General features: G+C 47.2%; 1 protein-coding gene across 1 annotated transcript in view; it reads left to right on the top strand.

Annotated features, from left to right (window-relative positions):
- ZC3H7B (zinc finger CCCH-type containing 7B) overlaps positions 1-22732 on the top strand; it is an 85674-nt gene that overhangs the window by 41581 nt on the left and 21361 nt on the right. The window contains exons 7-15 of the mRNA XM_027871026.1: positions 1055-1111; positions 5313-5355; positions 7396-7622; positions 8437-8767; positions 9729-9787; positions 10686-10839; positions 15025-15186; positions 18646-18851; positions 20745-20845. Coding sequence (XP_027726827.1) covers positions 1055-1111; positions 5313-5355; positions 7396-7622; positions 8437-8767; positions 9729-9787; positions 10686-10839; positions 15025-15186; positions 18646-18851; positions 20745-20845 — 1340 coding nt within the window. The remainder of the gene's footprint in view (positions 1-1054; positions 1112-5312; positions 5356-7395; positions 7623-8436; positions 8768-9728; positions 9788-10685; positions 10840-15024; positions 15187-18645; positions 18852-20744; positions 20846-22732) is intronic.

The raw sequence follows: 22732 nt of genomic DNA, 5'->3' as shown, positions 1-22732 counted from the left end.
GGAACCGTGGTGGAGGCTAGTCAGGAAGTGGCCACAGAGCCTTGTTTCTGGACAGGAGAAGGTAAAAGATCACCTATCAGAACCTAAGACCCCAGGGACGGGGTCCAAGGTTCTTGGGAGGGGGCCATGGATGGCCATGATGGCTAGAGTGTAGGCAGCATGGTATAATTCTACATATGTGTAGAATTCAGAATGAGAAGTACCTTTAAAAAAAAATTCCAGGCAGTACAATGGTGTGGTGGAGGTTGGCAGGGGAAGCCAGTGAGGGGTTCCTGGGAGGGGGAGAATTAAAATGAATTTTTGAGGATTGGAGGATGGAAGTATGTGCTTGGAGATGTCCACATGCTAAAAAACACAGGTGTGTGTATGTATGTAGTACATAGGTCCTAAAGTCCATGTAGATGAGCTTTGATGGTTATCTCAATAATGATGGTCTATATGAATGAAGCCTGCTGGGGATTTTAGATGGAGATCCTAGGGGTGGGTAAGTATTAGCAAGGAAGGCTGAGGTGTGTGTGTGTGTGAGTGTGTGTATGTGTGTGTGTGTATTAAGGCAATACTAGAGCCCTGGCGCTGGGGAGCAGATAGTTGCAGAATTTGTCCCATCTTTGCCTCTGTGAGACAGCAGGACTTGATTCTGTCCAGTCTCACTCTGAGAGCTGGTATGGTCATGTTGGTATTGTCCAAAATCCTCATCTCTCTCTCTCTGTCTCTCTCTGTCTCTCTCTGTCTCTCTCTTTCTCTCTCTTTCTCTCTTTTTCTCTTTCCTCATTTCCCTCCCTCTCTCTCCCACCTTTCCCTTCCTCCTCCTCTGTCTCTCTCTCTCTCTCCCCCTCTTCTCTCTCTCTCCCCCTTTCTGTCCCTCTCCTTCTCTCTCTCTCCTTCTCTCTCTCTCTCTCTGTCTCTCTCTCTGTCTCTCTGTCTCTATCTCTCTCTCCCCTTCCCCCTTTCCCTCCCTCTCTCTCCCACCTTTCCCTTTCTCCTCCCTCTCTCTATGTCTGTCTTTCTGTCTCTCTGTCTGTCTCCTCTCTCTCCCTCCCCTCTCCCTCCACAGGAATTGGAAACCTTCTCGCTGCTCAGTAATGGCACCTCGGCTCCCTTAGCAGATCAGGTAGGATGGACCCTTTGCCTTTGCCACTAGGAGGGTGTGTGCAGTGTGTGCACATGCCTTGGGCCCCTGATCATTGCCTGGACTCACAAAGGAAAGTGAATCATGATTCCTCCCATGGTCTCGGGTATCATTCTGGCCAACCCCTTCTCACTTCCCCTCCCCTTAATTTGCCCTCTACTGGGGAAGAGAAGATCTGGGTTTGAGTCTTTGCTTTTTTACTTATTAGGTAAATGATACCATGGGCCAATCATTTCCCCCATCTGAGCCTCAGTTTCCTCTTCTCTAAAATGAGAATAATAATGCGGAATTTTCTTGGCAAAGAAAACTGGAGTGGTTTGTCATTTCCTTCTCCAGTTCATTTGACAGATGAGGAAACTGAGGCAAACAGGGTGAGGTGACTTGCCCAGGGTCACACAGCTAGTGAGTGTCTGAGGCCAGATTTGAACTCATGAAGACTCATCTTCCTGACTCCAGGCCCAGAGCTCTGTGTACTGAGCAGAAGTGAGGGAGGATTTCATTCCAGAATGGGGGATGAAAAGTTGTACATGGAAAACAGCCAGAGGCCACTTTGACTAGAACAGACAGTGCTTGAAGGGGAGAAAAAGGAAGTAAGAAAAGCACAGTGGGAACTGGGTTGTGGAGGACTTCAGCTGACGATTTTGAATCTTATAGTAAAGGAACTGGGGAGCTACTGAAGGTCCTTGATTAGGGGAGTGAGCTCACTGCCTTAGAAAAGTCCTTGGGGCAGGTGTGGGGAGGATTGAGTTGGAAAGGAGAGAGTCTGGAGGAAGGGATACCCACCAGGAGACCACTTCTGTGGTTCAGGTGAGGCAGCCAGATGGTAGAGTCAGGAAGACCCAAGTTCAAATCCTGCCTCAGATACTTACTAACTGTTGCGACCCTGAGCAAGTCACTTCACCTAGTCTGCCTTAGTTTCCTTAACTGCAGAGTGAAGATAACAATAGTACCTACTTCCTAAAGCTATTCTGAGGATCAAATGAAATGATATTTGAGAAGTGCTTTGCAAACCTTAAAGTGTTCTAGAAATACTAGTTACTATTATAATATAATGATGTCATTATACAACATAATTATAACAATATATAATGTAATATTATTATAATATAATAGTATACAATATAATATAACACAACATAATTTTGTAATATAATATAATGAAGCTTAAATACTTTGGCTACATAAGTATGATGGGACTTATTGTAAAAGACCCTGACGTTGGAAAGATTAAAGGCAAAAAGAGAAGGGGACAGCAGAGGATGAGATGAACAGATGGTGTCGTGGAAACAATGAACATGAGCCTGGCCAGACTTCAGGAGACAGTGGAGGGTAGAAGGGCCTGGTGTGCTGAGGTCCAGGGGGTCACCAGGAGCTGGACATGCCTGAACAATTGAACAACAATATTATTATTAAATGCATAAAATATAGAGGATTACAAAGGAAAGTGATTATATTGAAATGCATTCGGGATACAGGAAGACTGTGGTCCCTTGTGATTCAGTGGTGGGTTTGGTAGTGATAGTAATTTTGAAGTGATGGCCAGTGCAGGCTATGAGCTGGGCAGATAACTCCGGGACACTATCCACAGCACCACAGGGCAGAAAAGGACCTTAGTAACCATCTAGTCCAATCTATACTTGGGCAAGAATCCCCTCGACAGCCACCCCAACTAAGGGCATTCCAGCTTCGGCTTGAAGAAATTCTAGCGGTGTGACTGTGGACAAGTCTCTCGGTTTTCTTATCTGCAAAATGGGGTTGAGAATAACTATTTCACTGGGGCAAGGGAGCTGTTCTTGCTAACTGTAAATATTCAGTGATCACTTTGAGAAGGTGAAACGAGTCTCTTGAGTGAGTTAGAAGAGGAACAACTCGGAGGAATGTTTGATCACGTTCCCTTGAGGCTCGAGTGAGATGATATACGTAGACCTTTCTGCTCTGGGATTATGGACAAAGTCCCTTCTCCTCTCAATGCTTGCTTCAGTATCTGCAAAATGGGAATAGTAAACCGTACGCCAGCTACCACAAGAGGTCGCTGTTCTGTGACTCTTAAAGCACCATCGAAGCTTCAATTGTTTGTCCTTCATTTTCGAAGAGGACCATGGACAAATAACAAGCCACAAAGGCTGAAGCTTCCCTAGTGATTTAAGAGTCACATAATGGTGTTATCCTTGGGGCATAGACAGGGGATGGGCTGACCTTGGAATCTAGAAGAACCAAATTCAAATCCTGCCTCTGAGTGCTGAGCTTGGCAGAGATCCTGGAGTGATTGGCCATTTCCTTCTCCAGCTCATTTGACAGATGAGGAAACTGAGGCAAACACGGTTAAGTCACACAGCTAGTAAGTATCTGAAGCCACGTTTCAATTCAGGTCTTCATGACTGCAAGCTCAGCGCTCTATGCACTATGGTGCCCCCTACCTGCCCCTTCCTCCCCAAGGAGTCAAATGGGAGAGATTTTGTGGAGGTAGAAACAAGATTTGGCACCTGCCGAGGAGTTCAAGTGTGTGCTGAGGTTCTAAGAGATTATAAAGTTGTGGGAGTGTGGAAGGCTGGTGGGTGATACCTCCAACAGGAAGGGAAAAGCTTGAAAGAAGGTTTGGGGAGGAAAGACAATGGGAAAAAAATGACTTGGTTTAGGGATATTAGCGAGGATCCTGGGATTTAGGGCGGGGAGAGGAGGCAGACAGCGTGGAGGCCAGCTTCTTCTCCCCTGAAGGTCAGAGAAGGGGTCCAGAGCTGGAAGGACCCCAGAGGAGAGTGAGTCTCAACCCTTCATTTTACAAATGAAGAAACTGAAGCTCCGATTGGTCAAGGGAGCCGACATCTAGACCTGGGAGAGACCTCAAAGCCAGCCAGTGTTACCCCTTCGTGTGGCCTCAAGGCCAGCTGGACTGGACCTCCCTGGCCCAGGGAGTAGGGGCAGGAAGGGCAATCGGGGGAGAGATCCACAGAGCCAAAGGTGCTGAGGCAGGAAGGAGTCTGGTCCAGGGGTGGGACAGGGAGGAGTCCAGAATGAAGGGTGTGTTTTGGAGAGTAAAGCATGTCATATAAGGTTCTTTACAGCCTTGAACAAGTAAGTGGCTTGCCTCTTTCTAATTACATTTAGCTCCACTCACGATAAAGCAGTTTACCTTTCCTAAGCTGAGGAGTCACACCCATGGACTGAGCACAACCAGCTGGAGGTTAAACATTAGCTAGAGAATCCACTATTTTCATGTCAGAGAATCACAGACTTCCTGGGGCCATTGAGTCTAATCCACACCTGAACTGGCTTTGACAGATCTCCATCCAGCCTGAGCTTGTAGACCTCCAGTGATGGAGGAGTCACTGCTCCCAGAGATGGTCCATCCCACTTTGGGACAACTGTCATTGTAAGGAAGGCAGCTAGGTGGCGCAGTGGATAGAGAGCTGAGCCTGGAGTCAGGAAGACCTGAGTTCAAATCCAGCCTCAGACACTTACTAGCTGGGTGACTGGGGGCAAGTCACTTAACCCTGTTTGCCTCAGTTTCCTCATCTGTCAAATGAGCTGGAGAAGGAAATGGCAAACGACTCCAGAATCTTTGCCACGAAAACCCCAAATGGTGTCACAAAGCATCAGACATGACAGAAACAACTGAACAACATTGTTAGGAAGTTTATCCTTTGCCTTGATATGAAATTTGCATGTATTCACCTTCTTCCCCCTCCACTGCTCCTTGTTCTGCCCTCTGCAGCCAAGTGGACAAAGGCTGCATCCCCCCCCATTGGACAGCTCTTCAAATACAAGTCATCTTGTGTCCAGGGTGAATATCCCTGATTCCTTCAATCAGCCTTTTTCTTTGTCCTTCTCAGTGCCCTTCCCCTGGAACTACTCCATGTCCTTCCTAAAATGTATCTAAAACTGAACACAATCCAAGCCAAGCCAGCCATGTGCCCTGTGATCCCCTGAGCAGGAGGGAGCACTAGAGCTCCCTATTACCCCTTTCCTTGAATTTGGTCAGCAAACATTTATTAAGCACTTACTATGTATCAGACACTGTGCTAAGCACTGTGGATGCAAAGGATAATCTCTGCCATCAGGTGGCTTATGTTCTAATGGGAAGACATTCAGGTCTATACAAGATATCATATACAGAGCAGATAGAAGGTAATTTGTGCCCACCCACGTCTCTCCTGATATCCCGATCTCTTCTTTCTCTCCACAGGGAACATCTAACGGACTTGGATCTATAGATGACATCGAAACAGGTAGAGTCCTCATCCTTGTCTGGGAGATGGGTGGGTGGGGGTTATTCTGCAGGGAGGTCTAGAGGATGGGCCAAGAGAAGCAGACTGAAGACTATCTAGATCCTGCCCTTGGAGAGGGTCCCACCGTTAGGAAACCTAGAACGTCGGGTTGATTTCAGGAAATGACTCAGTCTTTACCAGCTCTTTAGTATTCCCTACATTTTCTACTGGGGTCCTCCAGGGGAGAGGGAGTACTTGATATACCTGGCTTCTTAATCAAAAGCTCTATCCCTGATACCCAGGTAGATGGTAGAGCAGATAGGATGCTAGACTTGGAATCAGAAAGGATAGGAGCTCAAATCCTGCCTCAGATACTTATTAGACCTTTATCTTCCTGTGCCTCAGTTTCCTCACCTGCCAATGGGGATGATAATAGCATCTACAGAGACAAAAAGGAAAGCAGTCCTTGCCTTCCAGCTACTCACATCCTCTGGGAGGATGCAAAATGTTGTGAGTTGTTGTGAGGCCCAAATGAGATTTTTTATATATATATATATATATATATATATATATACACACACATGTATATGCATATGTATGTGTATATATGTATATAAAATGTATGCATGTATATATGTATTAGACATATGCACAAATCTCAATAACTAATCAATAAAAATAATATTAGTAGTTCATAGGAAATCTTATGTACAAAGAGAAATGTACTTCATGAGGTTTGAGGAGGAAAGTCATTGTTTACTAGGGCTATCAGAGAGGGCTTCCCAGGCTTGAAACCTTGCTGTCCTCCCTAACTTCTCCCATCCCTCACTTTGCCTATTCGACCCAATGCTGAGTCTTACCGATTCTGTCTTCCCCACGTCTCAATGATTCTTCTCCTTTCATCTCACACATCCCTCACCATAGTTCGGGCCCCCATTGCCTCTTTCCTGGTCTCCTGATGTGCTTTCCTGCTTCCAGTATCTCCTCAATCCAGCCCATCTCCTACACGGCTCTGTCAAAATGAGCATCCTACCGCACCAGGCTGACCACGTCACTCTGTGACTAAAGAAGCTTCCCTCTTGTCTCTAGGCTATAGTAAAAATTATCCTTTTTGACATTTACAATCCTTCACAATCTGGTTCTATTCTTTTTTTTTTGCAAGTTTTCACATTCTTCTGCTTTCTGCTCTCAAGTTTCAGCCAAGGTTGTCTATGTGTTATTTCCCAAAGTTCCACATCCCACTTCTCCGTGTTCTCCTTCCTCACCTTTACATCTTCAGATCCCAAGCTTCCTTCAAGGCCTGCTTCTACAGGAAGCCTTCTCTGATTCCGCCCCCAGTTGTTAATGCCTCACTCTCCCGACACGAAATTACTTTGTTTTCACTATGACTACATAAGGGAGTTGATCTTTGACCAGCCCCCCAGCCCAGAAGGCCAAGATTGGAATCACAAAGTCATCATTAGGTGTGAAACCAGCTGCGGAGATTTGTCCATTACCTGATATCTATACAACTTTATCTGACCAAATTAAAGGGAACAACCTCATTGGACAAGCAAAAATGGGACACAGCTATGGAATGTTTTAAATAACTTAGCCCTAGGCTATTTTTATTCTTTTTTACTTTACTATCTTAGTAAATGCCTTTGCTAAGAACTATTTATGTCTATTGGCTGATTGTTAATGTGAAACACACTGGTGGTGGCTCGTGTGCTATAGTGTTCCAAGTACAGGGCCACAGGGTTTCCTCAGAACTCACACTGGCAGTCACCCTCCACAGACCCCACTTTTCATTATGAGTGCCCACTTGGGGGAGTGGCCTAGAATGGGTGATGCATCTGTATTTTACATCTGCTTATCTGTGAACATTTTGCATCCTCCCAGAGAAGGTGAATAGCTGGAAGGCAAGGACTGATTTCCTTCTTGTCTCTGTATCCTCATCACCTCGTACAGTGCTGAGCCCATGGCAGTCGATTAATAAATGCTTGCTGAATTGAATTGAGTTGAATTTTCTAACCCCTCCCCCCGAGGGTGCTGAGCTTTCTCTATCTTTCTCTTCCTCAGACTGCTCCATAGATCTAAGATGTCTCACAGCCCCAGCAACCACCTCCATCCCTGGCTGTGATATCACCCTCCTTTCTGACCCCGAGGCCAAGGGCTCCACCACAACCCTTTTCCCTCCCTCCACTGACCTGCTGGCCCCTCCAGATGGGGCTGGGCCTGAGAGCATGGAGGACTTCTCTGATGGCGATGTCTTTGGGCCAGAACTGGACTCCCTCCTGGATTCATTGGTGAGATCCGCCACCCACTTCTCTGCCCACCAGGAGGAGCTAGGGATCCCCTTCATGTCTCTCAGTGCTGTGGTGTGCCCGGCTTCCCCTGAGTCTAGCTGATGCAACCCCAAACACAAAAACAGGGCAGAATAATCACAAAAATAAAACAAGTTTATTATGGATTTTTCTGCCAACCTATTTCCCCATCTATTATCTCATTAATCCTCATACTATCCCAAGGAGGTATATCCCTCTTTGGGGGACTAGTACCTAGAGAAGTGACTTCTTTAAGAATATCTATCTTGGGGGGGGTAGTTGGAAATGACAACCCAGTTTCCTGGCTTTTGGTCAAGATTACGCACTAGAGGGAAGGGCAGGGGGTTGAGTGGGTATCTAACCTATTTAGATGAATAATTATAATCAATTGTGCTGATTTATTTTTATTTAATAATTAATAATTAATTTAAAGGCTCTTTAGGACTTAATGATGTACTTGTTCCTCCACTTTTCCCTCTCTGCCCCCTTCTCTCTACCTTTCTTCTTTTGTTTCCATTCCCTTTTCCTTCTCTTTTTTACCTTTCTTCTTTCTCCCTCTTCTCTTCTTCTTGATCTCTGCTTTTTCCTTTTCCTTCCCCTATCTCTCTTCATTCTACATTTCTTTTTTCTCTTCTTTCCCTTATCCCTTGTTGCTCATTCTCTTTCTTTCCCCTTCTCTGTTCTCTTATCTCTCCTTTCCTCTCCTTCCTTTCCTCTCTATTTCTCCTTCCTTCCTCTTTTTCTTTCTCATGCCCCATACTTTCCTTCCTTCCACCTGCTGTTAACCTCCTTGTAGTCTCTGGTACAAGGCTCCATTCCAGCGACTGTACCCAGTGAAATGCCCCAGCGAATCCCTGTGTTCCCGGGCGGGGCACCCCTACTGCCCCCTGTGGTGAGTGGCACCATCCCTGTCTCCAATCCACTGCCCCCCGCATCCTTTGGCCTCGTCATGGACCCCACGAAGAAGATGGCCTCCTCCATGCTGGAAGCCTTTGACTCCCCGGCTTCCTCACTGGACACCTTGGATCCTCTGGACTTGCTTCCATACACAGATGCCCACCTCGAAGCCCTGGACAGCTTTGGGCCTGTCCGGGGCTCCCTGGACACACTTGATTCATTCACAGTAGGTAAGTACTTATGAGAAGAGACCCGCGAACATGGAATGTCAAAGTTGGGAGGAACCTTAGAACTCAGAATTTCAGAGCTAAGAGGGACCTTAGCAATGGAATGTAAGTGTTGGGAGGGGACTTAGAACATGGAATGTAAGTGCTAGGAGGGGACTTAGGACAGAGAATGTCAGTGACGAGAGGGACCTTGGGGACTGTTGGGTCCAATCTCCTCATTTTTTAGGGTAGGAACCTGAGGACCATTGTTAGGGAGGGTCACACAGTGAGTTAGTGGCAAAGCCTGGACTCATACCCAGGTCTGTTGAGCCCTCATGGCAGGGCTCTTACCTCCATTCTGCCCTGCCTCTGTGTGTGTGTGTGTGTGTGTGTGTGTGTGTGTGTGTGATGACCTATAGTGAGAAGTAAAGACCCTGAAATCAGTCATTTATTTCAACTTACCCTATTAGTCTGAATGTAGGTCACCCCAACACAGGCTACCCCCTTAAAATAACCTTGGTATAAAGTATGCTTGGGTTTTAAGCAAAGCAAAATTTGGGGGGATTCAGACTTATTTTCAGACCAATAGAAGAGTTTAGCAAGGCTGTCTGAGTGTAAGCTGTGTGCTCTGCCCTTTGGCAGTGCAACATAAGGAAAACAAAATCTAAGCCTGAGATTTAACATTCTCAGAGACCATCAAATCCAATCCCTAATTTTATAGATGAGGAAACTGAGGTCCACAGACATGGCATGACCTGCCAAGCTCACACAGGCAGTGACCTTCAGAGGAAGGATTTGAACCCTGCTCCTCTGACCTCTCACCCTCTCCCTTACCCGTCCGAATTTGAGTGTGGCCTCTTGGGGACTAGAGTGAGGCACTTGTTACAGAGTTAGGAATGAGCCGAGGATAACCCACATCCCACGCTTCACCTCAGCCACCCTCCTGCAAAGGAAAAGTAATGAACGTTTCTCTTCCCCCCCGTAGAGGACACCTCCTCTCAGGACCTACGACCACCCAGCAGCTCCCAGAAGCCGGCCCCTGCAGTGAGTGACGTTCCCCGGGGGGAGGGGCGGGGAGACAAGTTTTTGTTAGGGGGTCTTCTGCCTCTCAGGGTGAAGGGGGCTGGAGTAGGAAGAATGAGAGCTCTGGTCCTTCTGTAGAAAAGAATCAGAACCAGTGCGCGATCAGGCAGTTACTGCCTAGCCCCAGAAAAGAGCACGAATACCAAGGTGCTGGAGGCCTAAGGACTCTGAGAGCCCATTGACCCTAATCCCCTCATTGAACAGATGGGGAGACTGAAGCCTAGGGATCTCAAGTGACTGGTCCAAGGTTGTCTAGGAGCCAGGTTTCCTAACAGTACCTAGAGAAAGGCACTACCCAGGACCTAGCAAAAAGAGCTTGGACCAGGGGGTCATAGGTACTGGATTCCAGTCCTCATTCCAATTTAAGGATAGAGATAGGATTGCCTGGGATTTCCCTGATATAGGGAAATCCCAGATGAGGCACTCCCTCCACCAAGGCAGCTTGGCACCCTGTAAAATTTCTTGTCTTAGAGAGTTGTCTGTGGCACAGAAAAGTTAAGTGACTTGCCTAGAGTTACACAGTCAGTTTGTGTGAGGGGCTGAACTCAAACCCAGGTCTTCCTGACTCCAAAGCCAGCTCTCTGTTTATTATACCACGCCACCTTTCAAACACAGCTGGGTGCGCATCTCTCCCCTCTTCTGGGCTCCAGGCTTGTCATCCGTGAGGGGAGAGGTTGGGTTGCTTGACCCTCCTTAGCTCTAACATTCTTGAGTTCTTTCCGTTAGCTGGATTTCATTATCAGAGGAAGGGTCCAGGCTGGGAAAGAAAGAAGGGACTCGAGGCCCTGGGTCTGTAGTTGGGCCGGCAGGTTCTGGCTAAGGTGATGCACTCACCTTCTTCTTCCTGTGCTCTATCTAGCCGGCCAGCACAAGTCACTCCCCGTTGCCCAAGGTGGCCGACCTGCTGCCCCAGCAAGAGTCCGCCATGCCCAATACCGCCCTGCTTGTCAAGAACCCCCTGGCTTCTACCCACCTCTTCAAGCAGGCCTGCCACCTCTGCTATCCCAAAACAGGTAATGTCATACCCTACTCACCTCCAGTCTCCCCTCCCGCCACTCTAGTGGCATAGAATCAGAGATGCAGAGATTCATGGAATCTTGGACTCATCGAGAATTTTCAAAACCTAGAAAAATCAACTTAGAAAATCAGAGAATCTTGGGACCATAGACCTTGAGAACCAAAGACTTAGGGAGTCTTAGAGATTTCATAATCATAGACCTGGAATCTTAGAAATACAGCCAAACTCAGAATCACAGAATCTGGGGATTATAAACTTTTAGAATCATGGCATTTCAGAACCAAGAATCTCAGAAATGGAAGAGATATTCAAAGTGATCTAATTCAATCCTCTTCCCAGGGTATGAATTTTATGCGTCTACAGAATGATTATCTAACCAAATGATTGTCTAACCTCTGCTTTGACACTTCCAGTGACAGAGAACTCATTGGCTCCTGAGGTTACTTGTCCATTGCTGGACAGCCTCCTTTATAAAGATCTTTATTCTATTGAACTGAAACTTAGCTCCCTGCATCACCAACACTTTATTCCTCTGGAAGAATTTATTAAGAGGCTCTATTAGCATGTGCCTACTTTGTTCAAGTCATTATACCCCAAGGCTATGGAAATGAAGGTCCTGGATTGGATTCTTGCTTAGACTGGGTCTTTGGTCTGTCTGGGAGCTGAGGCTGTCTCACTGGCTCATGCCAGACATCTCACAGCATGTGTGCTAATCACCAAGACGGGTTGAAAGAGGCACGAACCAGAAGAGGGAGTATGGATAAATCAGAGCAAACCTTTTCCTGCTAGTGGAAAAGCCTTGCTTAGCATGCGCTGCTGAGGGCTGGACAGGAGCACTGACAACCGACAGGCAGCAGAGGTTGGAATAGACATGTTTTGGTTGGGCAGAAGGGATCTGCTCTCACAGTGAGGACTGTTGAGGAAACTTCACGGAAGGAGTGTATAGATGGAATGAGTTAAATAACAGATCCTTGACAACTAAACAGTGAATGCTGGGTCATTTGTTCGTCAAAGAAAGATTAGCCATTGCCATATTGTTCTGAACATAAGCCACCCCTTAGAGTGAATTCTCTTTGAAAAAAAAAATTGTATTTGTATAGTCCCTGCTGTGTGCCACATAGGGTGCTAAGCACTTTAAAAATATTATCTTATTTGATCTACGTGACAACCCTGGGAGGTAGGTAGTATTAATATACCCATTTTACACTTGAGGGAACTGAGGCGAAGAGAGGTTTAGTGATTTGCCTAAGGTCACATAGCTAGTAAGTATCTGAGGTTAGATTTGAACTCAGGTCTTCTGACTGATGGTCCAGTACTCTATCCACTGCATAACCAGCTGCCTTGCATGTAGGTTTACTAGCTACATTTAATATATGCCAAGATTTGAGGAGAAAGTGTGCCCTGGACTCCCTTAAGGCTCAGCTTAGGTGCTGCCTCCTCCATGAGGTCTACAATGATTTCTCTAGGTTTTAGCATCCTGCTCCCACTCCTCACCTGAAATTACTTGGGCCCTCATCTTTTGCCTCTACTTATCTCTGCTTTCCTTCCCCATGGAATGTAAGCTTCCTGAGGGCAGGGCTTATTTCATTTTTGTCTCTGTATCTCCAGCACCTGGCAATATGTTTGGCATGTGGTAGGCACTGCCAATAAATGCTTGTCTAGTTGAATTGATTGCAAAATGTGCTGGTTGTGAGTTCTTCCTCCTGTTCTCTCTCCCCACTCCCTCCCCTTCTTTCCACCGGTCAGGAGCACCTTCCTTCTAAATCTCAACAATAACCGGGGGTCCTTGGGTCACCGTCTCCAGTTTGCCTCATTGCATAGTCACAATTCGTGTGTTTAGGTCATGGGTTTTGTTACTACCTCTTGTCTGGGATACTGTTGCCTGTGAATTATGGTTCACTCCATAGATAGTCTTCCTGTATTGTATCTGCTATTCTCTGTGATATTTGGCTGGGTAAATATACCTGGGCACTTTTCTTTTTGACTTTAAGCCTTGGCCCCCCTCTTTGACTGACAAGTGTCCAGGCAGATTATTTTGAACTTTTTTTTTCAATTAATTAATTTTCAGATTTTATTTTTTTTCCTTCTAACCCTACTCCCAACTGGGGGGAAAAAAGGCCAAAACAAAACCTTATTATAAATGCGCAACATAAATAGTAAAAAAAACCCCAAAATTCCTGTGTCAGCCATGTCCAAAACTGTCTGTCTCAATCTTCACTTCTCTGGCAAGAGGAGAGCAGCTTCATCATGAGTCTTCCAGAATCATGGCTAATCATCACATTGATCAATTCTTAAGTCTTTTGAAGTTGCTTGTCTTTACGATATCGTTGTTATTGAAGACATGGATTTCCTGGTTCTGTTCACTTCACTATCAGTTCATACTGATATTCCCACATTCGTCTGAAATTCCCCTTTATCGTTTCTTACGGCACAGTAGTATTCCATCACATTCATAGTCTATAACTTGTTTTCTCGTTCCCTAATTGATGGGCGTCCCCTGTTTCCAATTCTTTGCTGTAACAAAAGAAAGCTACAAATGTTTTTGTACATATGCCCCTTTCCTCTTGCTTTGCTATTGGGGTATTGGCCTACCAGTGGCATCACTGACTCAAAGGGTATGCACATAGGTCCAGATCACTTTGCACAATGACAATACAGAATTAAAGTGCCTCTTTCCCCATAGTCGCTCCAACATTTATCATTTTCCTTTTTTGTCATCTTTGCCAATCTGATGGGTATGAGGTGGGATCTCAAGTTGCTTTGATTTGCATTTCTCTAATTATTAGTGGTTTTGAGCATTTTTATATGGTTATTGATAGCTTAGATTCCTTCCTTTGAGAACTACCCCCTCATAACCTTTGACCATTTATGTAGTAGGGAATGGCTCTTATTCTAATAAATTTGTATCTGTTCCTTAGATATCCTGGAAATAAGACCTTTGTCAGAAAAACTTGCTAAAAGAATTTTTTCCCCTAATTCATCATTTCCCTTCTCATTTTAACTTGGGCTTTTACTGGTCCATCTTAGGTATACTCCATCCTGGCCAAGAGCCTGTCATTCCACTATCGAAAGCCCGGGTTCAGAAATGCACATCCCACCCTCCCATATCACCGTCTATCCTTCCGTCTCTTCTGACGGCCTGACTTTCAGTTGGCAGAGGCAATGGAAGCATCCCCCCCATACCTCTAAGGTATCCTGTTTCTTGCTCAAGACTTCAGAATCTCTAGTAATGTTTTCTGAGTTCTTTCTAGCTTCTAGAGATATGAGGTGGTGGTCCACAGGCTTGACGAGCCTGTCATGTGATGAATCCATCCATGCATCAGCAGGGAAGCCGGCAGACATCCCGACTGTCGGTCCTGTGTGCCTTCATTCCGCTCGCTGCCTTAGCCGTCTTCCTAAGGCGTTGCTCTGATCAAGACAGGCTCTGGCAGAAAACTTGCAATGTCTTCCCAACTCCTCATGACGAACGTGTCCACCCTCATCCTGGCACAGTCCTACCTCTGAGATTCTTCCATAATTGGTCTGAAGCTCGCCTTGCAGCCAGACAGGTTGTCCCTTTGCCTACACTGACTTGGGCCGCGCTGACCTCTGTCTCTTCCCTGCTTTTGGTCCATTCCCCCCAGGATTGCAGAGCAGTCCCATGGCCACTTCTCCCTGCCTTCCAGGGCCAACAGAGAGGCCACCTCTTCCAGGAAGCCTGCTTTGACCTTCCCTCAGAGGACTCTCTTTTGAGGTGGCTTTCCTTTGCCTTCTCCCCATTCCCCTAAGTGCACTTATTGGTGCTTATTTCTCCTAGTGCCCCCCCCTCCAATTAAATTGTAAGCCTCTTGAAAACAGTCTGTAACACTTTTTGTCTGTGCTCTCCAAAGCCTAATACAGTTTATTGGATTGAATCCAGTGGGAGTTAGACAAATACCACACATGGTATGTGAGCAAAAAGCACATGGGGAGCCAGAGTTCCCCATCTGGGTGAAGGCAATCTGGGAAGACTTCATGGAGGAGGAGGGATTTCAATAGCCATTTGAATAATAGAAGAGAAACAGATCTTTAGGCCCCTCTGACCTCTTTCAGGCCTGTTTGCTTCTCATCCTCCCATTTGTCTTTGTTGCCTTTGCGGCTTCCTCTCATCACACACGTCAGCAAGCCTAGACCCATGGATCCCTCCTGGCATTCCCCGCAGGTCCCAAGGCTGGTGACTACAGCTACCGGGAGGACCTAGAGCACAAGTGTAAACGGGACATCTTGCTGGGGAGGATCCGGAACTCCGAGGACAAGACGTGGAAACGGATCCGGCCCCGGCCCACCAAGACCAGCTTCATAGGCTCCTACTATCTGTGCAAAGGTGAGAAGGGGATGGGCGGGAGGAGCGCCATGCAGTCTCACTGGGGACTGCGCGTAGATCTGCAGCGTGTTAGTGCGGGGAGCTCCGGAGACGTCAGAGCTGGGAAGGGCCTTGGACCAGGGAAGGTCGGAGTTGGAGGTAGCTTAGAACGTGGGAAGTCACAGGTGAGAGGGACCCTAGAACACGGAATGTGAGAGCTGGGAGGGATCAATCAATTCATCAATCAACCAACCAATAAGCATTTATTAAACTCCTCATGTGTGCCAGACCCTGCAGATACCAAAGCAAAAAAAGAAACTCTTTGTGCCCTCAAATGCTTACATTCTGTTAGAGAAAACTGCAAGTGCACACAGAAGCACATTCCAGCAAATGCACGTACCCAAGACTATTTGCGGGGAGGCTCTAGCCGTTGGGGGAATCAGGAAAGGCCTCGGTAGGAAGTGGCCCTGGTGCTGGACTTGGAAGAAAACCAGAGATTCTAAGAGGTGGAAGTGAGGAGGATGGACATCCTGGGGGTCAGTGGGTGCAAAGGCCCGGGGGGGGGGGTCCCGGGAGCCTTGTTTGTGAGGAGTAGCAGCAAAGCAGTGCGGCTAGAACACAGGGTTCTAGAGTAGAGGGCTTTGAATGCCAGTGAGAAGACTTTGTAGTTGACGTCAGAAGCCGGAGGGAGTCACTGGAAGCTTAGGAGTGACCTGGTCAGATCACTTTAAGCTGCGAGGCGGGTGGGTGGGAGGGGTGAGAGGCTGGAGGCCAAGGGCCCTCCATACCTGCTGGTTCCCAAGCTTCTTGAGGAGGGAGACGTTCCCATCCAAAAATTTCACCCGTGTCCACGTGATAGTATTTGTACCATTGGTAATCTAGTGATTGAAAAATCACATGACAGAGTACCTTCGGTCCTCAGGAACATTCTCAAATTAATTAATAGTTTGTGAATTTGAAAACAGTAATGCATGTTCATGTGTGACATACTCCTGAAGGTAGGTTTGCTTCTCCGGGGAGTCACACATGCACTGGGCAAACCCCTTACAGGCCAACTGGTTGGGAACCATGGGACCAGTTCCAGCCCTTTATTTTTTCAAGAGAGTAAGTTCGTTCATTGTACCATGATGTCAGGAAGGTGATGCCATGACATGCAAGTGAATTGGATTTAAGTGAGGGAGGGCTGTGCAAAGTTACCAGCCTCAGTTTCTCCTCCAGAACCATCTGGGTCCAGTGGCCAGGCACAGATCAGGATGACTGGAGATGGCCCTAGATGCAGTGGGAGACCTTGACCTTTTTAAGCTAAGGTCTTTCCCAGGTCACAGTTTGACTGAGGCAATGTCCATTCAGTGATGAAGGCTAGGTCAGAGATGAGGTGAAGAATGGCCTTTTTTACCTAGTCAAAAAAAAAAAAAATCAGTCTGGGAGGGGAGACCCTCAGGGTTTCTGGCCAAAATAGAAATCACTATTTACGCTCACTCTGAGCCAATCAGGGCCCAAACAATGACCAAGTGAGGCTTGGACTGGGATCTATTGTTGGCCAATCAATGAGAGCCAGGGTGATTTGGGTTTAACGCATGGTTCTTTAAAAAGAAATCGTCTATAAATCCCAAAATATCTTGCAAGGTTTCAGCGATCAAAATTTATATTCCTTTGGGCAGAGAACCCTATATGGACAAAGGGAGTGAAGGAGGGAAGGAAGGAAGGAAGGAAGGAAGGAAGGAAGGAAGGAAGGAAGGAAGAAAGAAAGAAAGGAAGGAAGGAAGGAAGGAAGAAAGGAAGGAAGGAAGGAAGGAAGGAAGGAAGGAAGGAAGAAAGGAAGGAAGGAAGGAAGGAAGGAAGGAAGGAAGGAAGGAAGGAAGGAAGGAAGGAAGGAAGGAAGGAAGGAAGGAGCGAGCTACGTTGCCCAACTGGAACTGGCCAGTTGGGTCCCCAGTGGGGCAGCTAACACTACTCACCCATTGTTGTTTGTCCATTATTCCTGAAGAGGACCATGACATCAGGAAGGTGATGTCATAACTTGCAAATGAACTGGATTTAAGTGAGGGAGGGCTGTGCAAAGTCACCCATCTCATTCTCTCCTCTGGAGCCATTTGGTCCAGTGGTGAGATATAGATCAGGATGACTGGAGATGGCCGGGGAGAGTAAGTAGAGTGTTCAGGAATAGCAGGAGGAAGAGGAGGAGGAAGAGGAGGGAGGGGAGGGAAAGGAGGAGGAAAAGAGGGAGGAGGAGGAAAAGGAAGGAGAGGAGGAGGAAGAGGAGGGTGAAGAGGGTGAGGAGGAGGACACAAGTGTCAAAGGAAAGGTCCCAGAGGTTGAGGCTCGGCCAAAGGCCCTCAGATTTGGCAGTTAGGAGATCCCTGGTAACCAGAGAGGAGTTTCAGTTGAATGAGGAGGGCAGAGGGTGACCTGCAGAGGGCTGAGGGGTGACAGAGAGGAGAGGGGCTCGAGCCTGGCTGGTCCATATCTGGCCCCAGAGATCTCCCAGATTCCTGGAGCTGACTCGAGCTTACGCTCTGCTCCTGTGTGACTGTGGGGTCACTTCCCCACCAAGGCGAGGGATCCCAACCCTATCTCTCGTGCTAACTACCTGTGAGGCCTCGGTAAGTCACCTCTCCTCCTGGCCTCACTTTCCCTCATCTGTCAAATGAGGGAACCTCTGAGATCCCTCCCAGCTCTGTAAACTTCTGAGGCATCTGCAGATTTTAGCAGAGGGACATTTTAACAAACGCAGCATCTGAACATTGTAGGAATTCAAGCCCTACCTTGACGGATCAGATCACCAAAGGTTCATTAATTTCCTCCCCCACCTCTAGTAATAAAATATGACAATCCCCCTTCTCTCTATGAAGCTTCACGTTCTGTGAAGCGCCGGCTTCAGCACGACCCTGAAAGACGGGAGGCGTAATTATTATTGTCCCCTTTTTCCAGATGAGGGTCCTGGGATGACCCTTCCAGAGTTAGAAGAGACCTCAGGTTACCTAATGGAAATACCTCATTTTACAAAGGAGGAAACTGAGGCCAGGTTAAAGGAAGGCTCAAAAAAGCAGGCAGCATGGACTGGGATTCGTGGTTTCATATAGGATTTTCCTTTTGGGTTCTGGCGTGTATATGGAAATCTTCTCTCTCCTTTTTTCTTTTTGGTGTTTCCAATCCAATGATCCAATCCAATAAACATTTATTAAGTGTCTACTCTGTGCCAGGCACTATGCTTGGGATGTAATCAATACGTTCAGAATTTTTAAGAAAATTTAACTTGAGTAGGACAAAATCTCTAAGACTCAAAGGGCCTTCAGGGGCCTTCTTGTTTGCCCCCTCATTTCACAAGGTCACGGAGGAGAAGTAACCTGAGGAAGGTCTCCCTGATAGCAGGGGCCTCAGGTTTCAGGAGCAGCGGGTGACGACTGAGCCTCGACATCGAGGCTTCCCGGGGCGGAACACGGAACGCGGAACGTGTGTGTCCTTGTTGCCTCTCCGCAGACATGCTTAACAAGCAGGACTGTAAGTACGGCGATAACTGCACCTTCGCCTACCATCAGGAGGAGATCGACGTGTGGACTGAGGAGAGGAAGGGCACCCTTAACAGAGACCTCCTCTTCGACCCCCTCGGGGGAGTCAAGCGGGGCAGCCTCACCATCGCCAAGCTCCTCAAAGAGCACCAGGGAATCTTCACCTTCCTCTGTGAGGTAGGGCCCCTTCTGCTCCCCAGCCTCCCCACCTCCCTGCCTCCCCAGGAGGGGCAAGGCTCAAAGGCTGTCCTTCAGCCTCCCAGCATGCAGTTGTTGTCCAGTAGGGGAAATGTCTCAGGTCACACGCCCTCACTAGCACGTACCTAGAATGAGCACGAGAATTCTAGAGTGCTCTATCCACTGCGTCACCTAGCTGCCCTGGGTCCTATCATTGGCCCCAGCTCACACAGCAAGTTAAAGGGTATCCTGGCCCTAGCATCCAGGACTTTTTCTGTTTGTCATGCTGAAAAGATTCAATTCAGAGTTGAATCCTATTTTTTGAAGGAATTTTAGTAATCACTGGGTTCAACCCTGTCATTCTCCAGAGGAGGAAACTGAGGGAAGTCAGTACGAGAGTTAGGGCTTCTCCCCAGGTCATCTGGATCTCACTGGGGTCTTTTTACCATACACCAAGTATTCACCACCTTCAGTGTGTCCAACGCTGTTGCTCCCTGCAAAGGGGAGGGATTGGGGAAGAGAAAAGGGAAAGTAGGAGATAAAGTCTCTACTCTCAAGGTCTGAATCAAATCAAGCTGGGGAGGTAAGTGAGGATGAAATCCTCAAGACGTAGGAGTTTGCATTTCCGGGCTCCTTGGGGCTCACGCTTGTGTAAAGCTAAGTAGCGACACCAGGGGGCAGGCAGGGGCTTGAGAATTGCCAGATAATTCCAGGGCCAGGGTTTTCCTGCCCCTTCCTCTACTCTGAGAGAGGGAGAGTGGGGAAGAATATATTAGGATATGGAAATAATGTAAAAAAAAATTAAGATGAAAGAAAGAAAACTAAAGTAATTTCAGTCTGTTTTAAGAGAGACATAGTGTCTAGGCCCAGGATCATAGATTTATAGCTGGAAGGCACCTTAAAAGCCATGGAGTCCAACCTGCTTATTTTACAGGTGAGGAAACTGAGTCCTAGAGATAATAATAATAATGATAATAGCTAACATTTATATAGCACCTACTATGTGCCAAGCATTGTGATAAATGCTTCATAAATATTATCTCATTTGATCCTCACAACAACCCTGTGAGGCAGGTGCTGTTATGCTCCTCATTTTATAGTGAAGTGGTTAAGTGACTTGCCCAGGGTCACACAGCTTTATGACTGAGGCTGGATTTTAACCCTGGTTTTCCTGATTCTAAGTTTCCCTGAATACCACAATGAGGGAGGTGATTTTCATGCTACTCCTGCCCTGGTCTGATCACATCTGGGGTACTGGGTTTAGTTCTGGGTTTAAAATGTCAGATTGAGGAGGGACCTCAGGACCCCCGGTCATAGTCAATGAGGAGTGGCGGAAAGAGCTGGGGATGTTTAGCTAGGAGAACAAAAGACTCCGGGAGAGAGGGAACATGGTGGTGTGCCCAAATGTTAGGAGGGCTGCCATGTGGAGGAGATGCTAGATTAGTTGTGCTTGGCCCCTGAAGACACAACTAGCAACAATCCAGGGAAGTATGTCAGAGGTCAATTTTGCCTCTGAGTGGGGAGAAACATTCTAACAATGAGACCTATCCCAGGATGAAAAGGACTGCCTTAGGAGGTAGTGAGCTCCCTGTCACCAGAGGTCTTTAAGCTCAGGCCCGATGACCCTCCTTGGGAATACAGTTAAGGGGTGCCTACTCAGCTAGGGTTGCAGTAAGTGATCTGAGGCCCCTTCCAAGGCTGCGATACTGCGATGAACCAAGGACCAGGTAACTACCACACTGGACGACTAGCCAGGAAGCAGCCTCGTGTCCCTTTCTTGGACTCTTCCGAAGGGGCCCCAGGACTTTCTTCTGACCATTCCCTGTGGAGCTTGGGGGACCTTGTCCTCTGCTGAGCCTTGACCTCGCTCTTTCCTGCTCCTTTGTTGAACAGATTTGCTTTGATAGCAAGCCCCGAATCATCAGCAAGGGGGCCAAGGACTCTCCTGCCGTCTGCTCCAACCTGGCAGCCAAGCATAGCTTCCATGACAACAAGTGAGTGACCCGGGGCCTGGCCTGGCCTGGGGAAATCCCCTGTTCTTGGTTCCCTTCCTGGCTTGTCTGCTGATAGGCTATGTGCCCTTGAGCTAGTGTCCCTGGGCCTCTAGTCTCCCCATCTGTAAAATGGGGAGAATAATGACAGCTACCTCATCCTCCTGAGACTCTAGGCTGGCATAGAGAAGGGATCGAGAGTCGCTCCTCCATGACTCAGCCGGGGGCTGGGAGAACCTTCAGTGGGTATTCCCAGTATGGGGAAAGATCTCCAAAATGCCCACGGCCTTTGTGGGCAGCTCTTTGCACCATCCCTAGAATTAGCGATCTAATTAGCCATCTAGTCTGCACAACGCCTCAGAGGTCATCTCGTCTGTGTCATTTTACAGATGGGGAAACTGAGGCCCAGAGAAGTAAATGGTCCCCCAGACAGTGAGTAGCAGAGTGGAGAAGGGTTTTTATAGCTCCCATCTTTACAACATTATTTAAAGGTTGCCTAACACTTTCCCCAGAATGATCCCGTGAGGAAGGTCACCCCAGCATGATTATCCTCATTCTCCAGGTCAGGAAATGGAGGTTCAGAGAGGGACATAGTCACACAGGTAGTGAGGGTCAGTCAGGATTTGAATCCGGGGCTTCTAGCTTCAAGTCTAGCCTTCTTTATACTGGGCATCACTGATTTCTTTTTCTAGAACTGCGTGCTCTTGGCCACCACACACACACACACCCCCCCACACCCACACATGAGTGTCCAGATTCTTTGTGTGTCCGTCATGAGGTTGTTTCTGCTTTCAAGGGCATACTGGTGACTCTCAGGAGCTCAGTGATTTCATCTTTGGAGAGACCCGTGGGCTTAGTTTCTGAGAAAGAAGCTCCTAATGACGACTTCCCTTCCCCAGACCTTTCTTATAACACTGAGGAGAGACCAAGTGTTCAAGGGTCATGCTGCCCATTTCACAGATGAGGAAACTGAGGCTCAGAAAGGCTAAGTGATGTTTTCCAAGATTGAAGAGTGATGGACAGAGCTGGAATGAAAACTTAGGTCACTTGACTCCAAGACTAGCTGGCATGTATATTGTACTTTAAGGTTGACAAACTGCCTTATAAACATTATCTCATTTGAGCTTCATAATAACCCTGTAAGGTAGATGCTATTGTCATTTTACAGATGAGGAAACTGAGGCAGAGGTTGTGACTTGCCCACAATCACACACTAAGTGTCTGAGGCTAGATTTGAACTCAGGTCTTCCTGACTCCAGGTCCAGTGCCCCATAGGGAGGAAAGGAAGAAAACAAGCATTTAGTAAATACCTACTATATGCCAGGCACTGTGCTAATCACTTTACAAATACCTCATTTAATCTCCACAACAACCGTGGGAGTAGGTGCTCTTATTATCCCTGTTCTACAGATGGGGAAACTGAGACAGATAGTTTGCCACTTGCCCAGAGTTATGTAGCTTCTAAGTGTCAAGGGCTGGATTTGAATTCAGCTTCCAAGTCCAGCACTTTCTCTACTGTGCTTAATAATGTCATTATCATCATTATCATTATCATTATCAACAGTAATAACAATAGGCTAGGGGGACTGGGTCTGTGATTTCATTGAATGGAAAAGCATTTATTAGGCATATCCTCAAAATACCCAGAACTCAACCAATGACTCTCTAGGGAACAGACCACCGTCACACACAGAACTGTTGCCCAAAATCACTCCGCCATCTACTGACCCAGAAAAAACTGGAGAACAGCTTTGAAAATCAATGTCTCCACCCCCAAAGCCCATACTCTCCAAACTCCATGACCCAAAGAGTTTTCAAAGGAGAGCCCCAGCAGAGGAGCTCTCAACCCACCAGGATGGGACGAGGTGCACAGCATCCCCGTGGTTCTGC

Source organism: Vombatus ursinus, unplaced genomic scaffold, assembly GCF_900497805.2.
Source record: "Vombatus ursinus unplaced genomic scaffold, bare-nosed wombat genome assembly UNPS02003292.1, whole genome shotgun sequence".
NCBI lineage: Eukaryota > Metazoa > Chordata > Mammalia > Diprotodontia > Vombatidae > Vombatus > Vombatus ursinus.
This window is presented reverse-complemented; position numbering and strand designations above follow the sequence as displayed.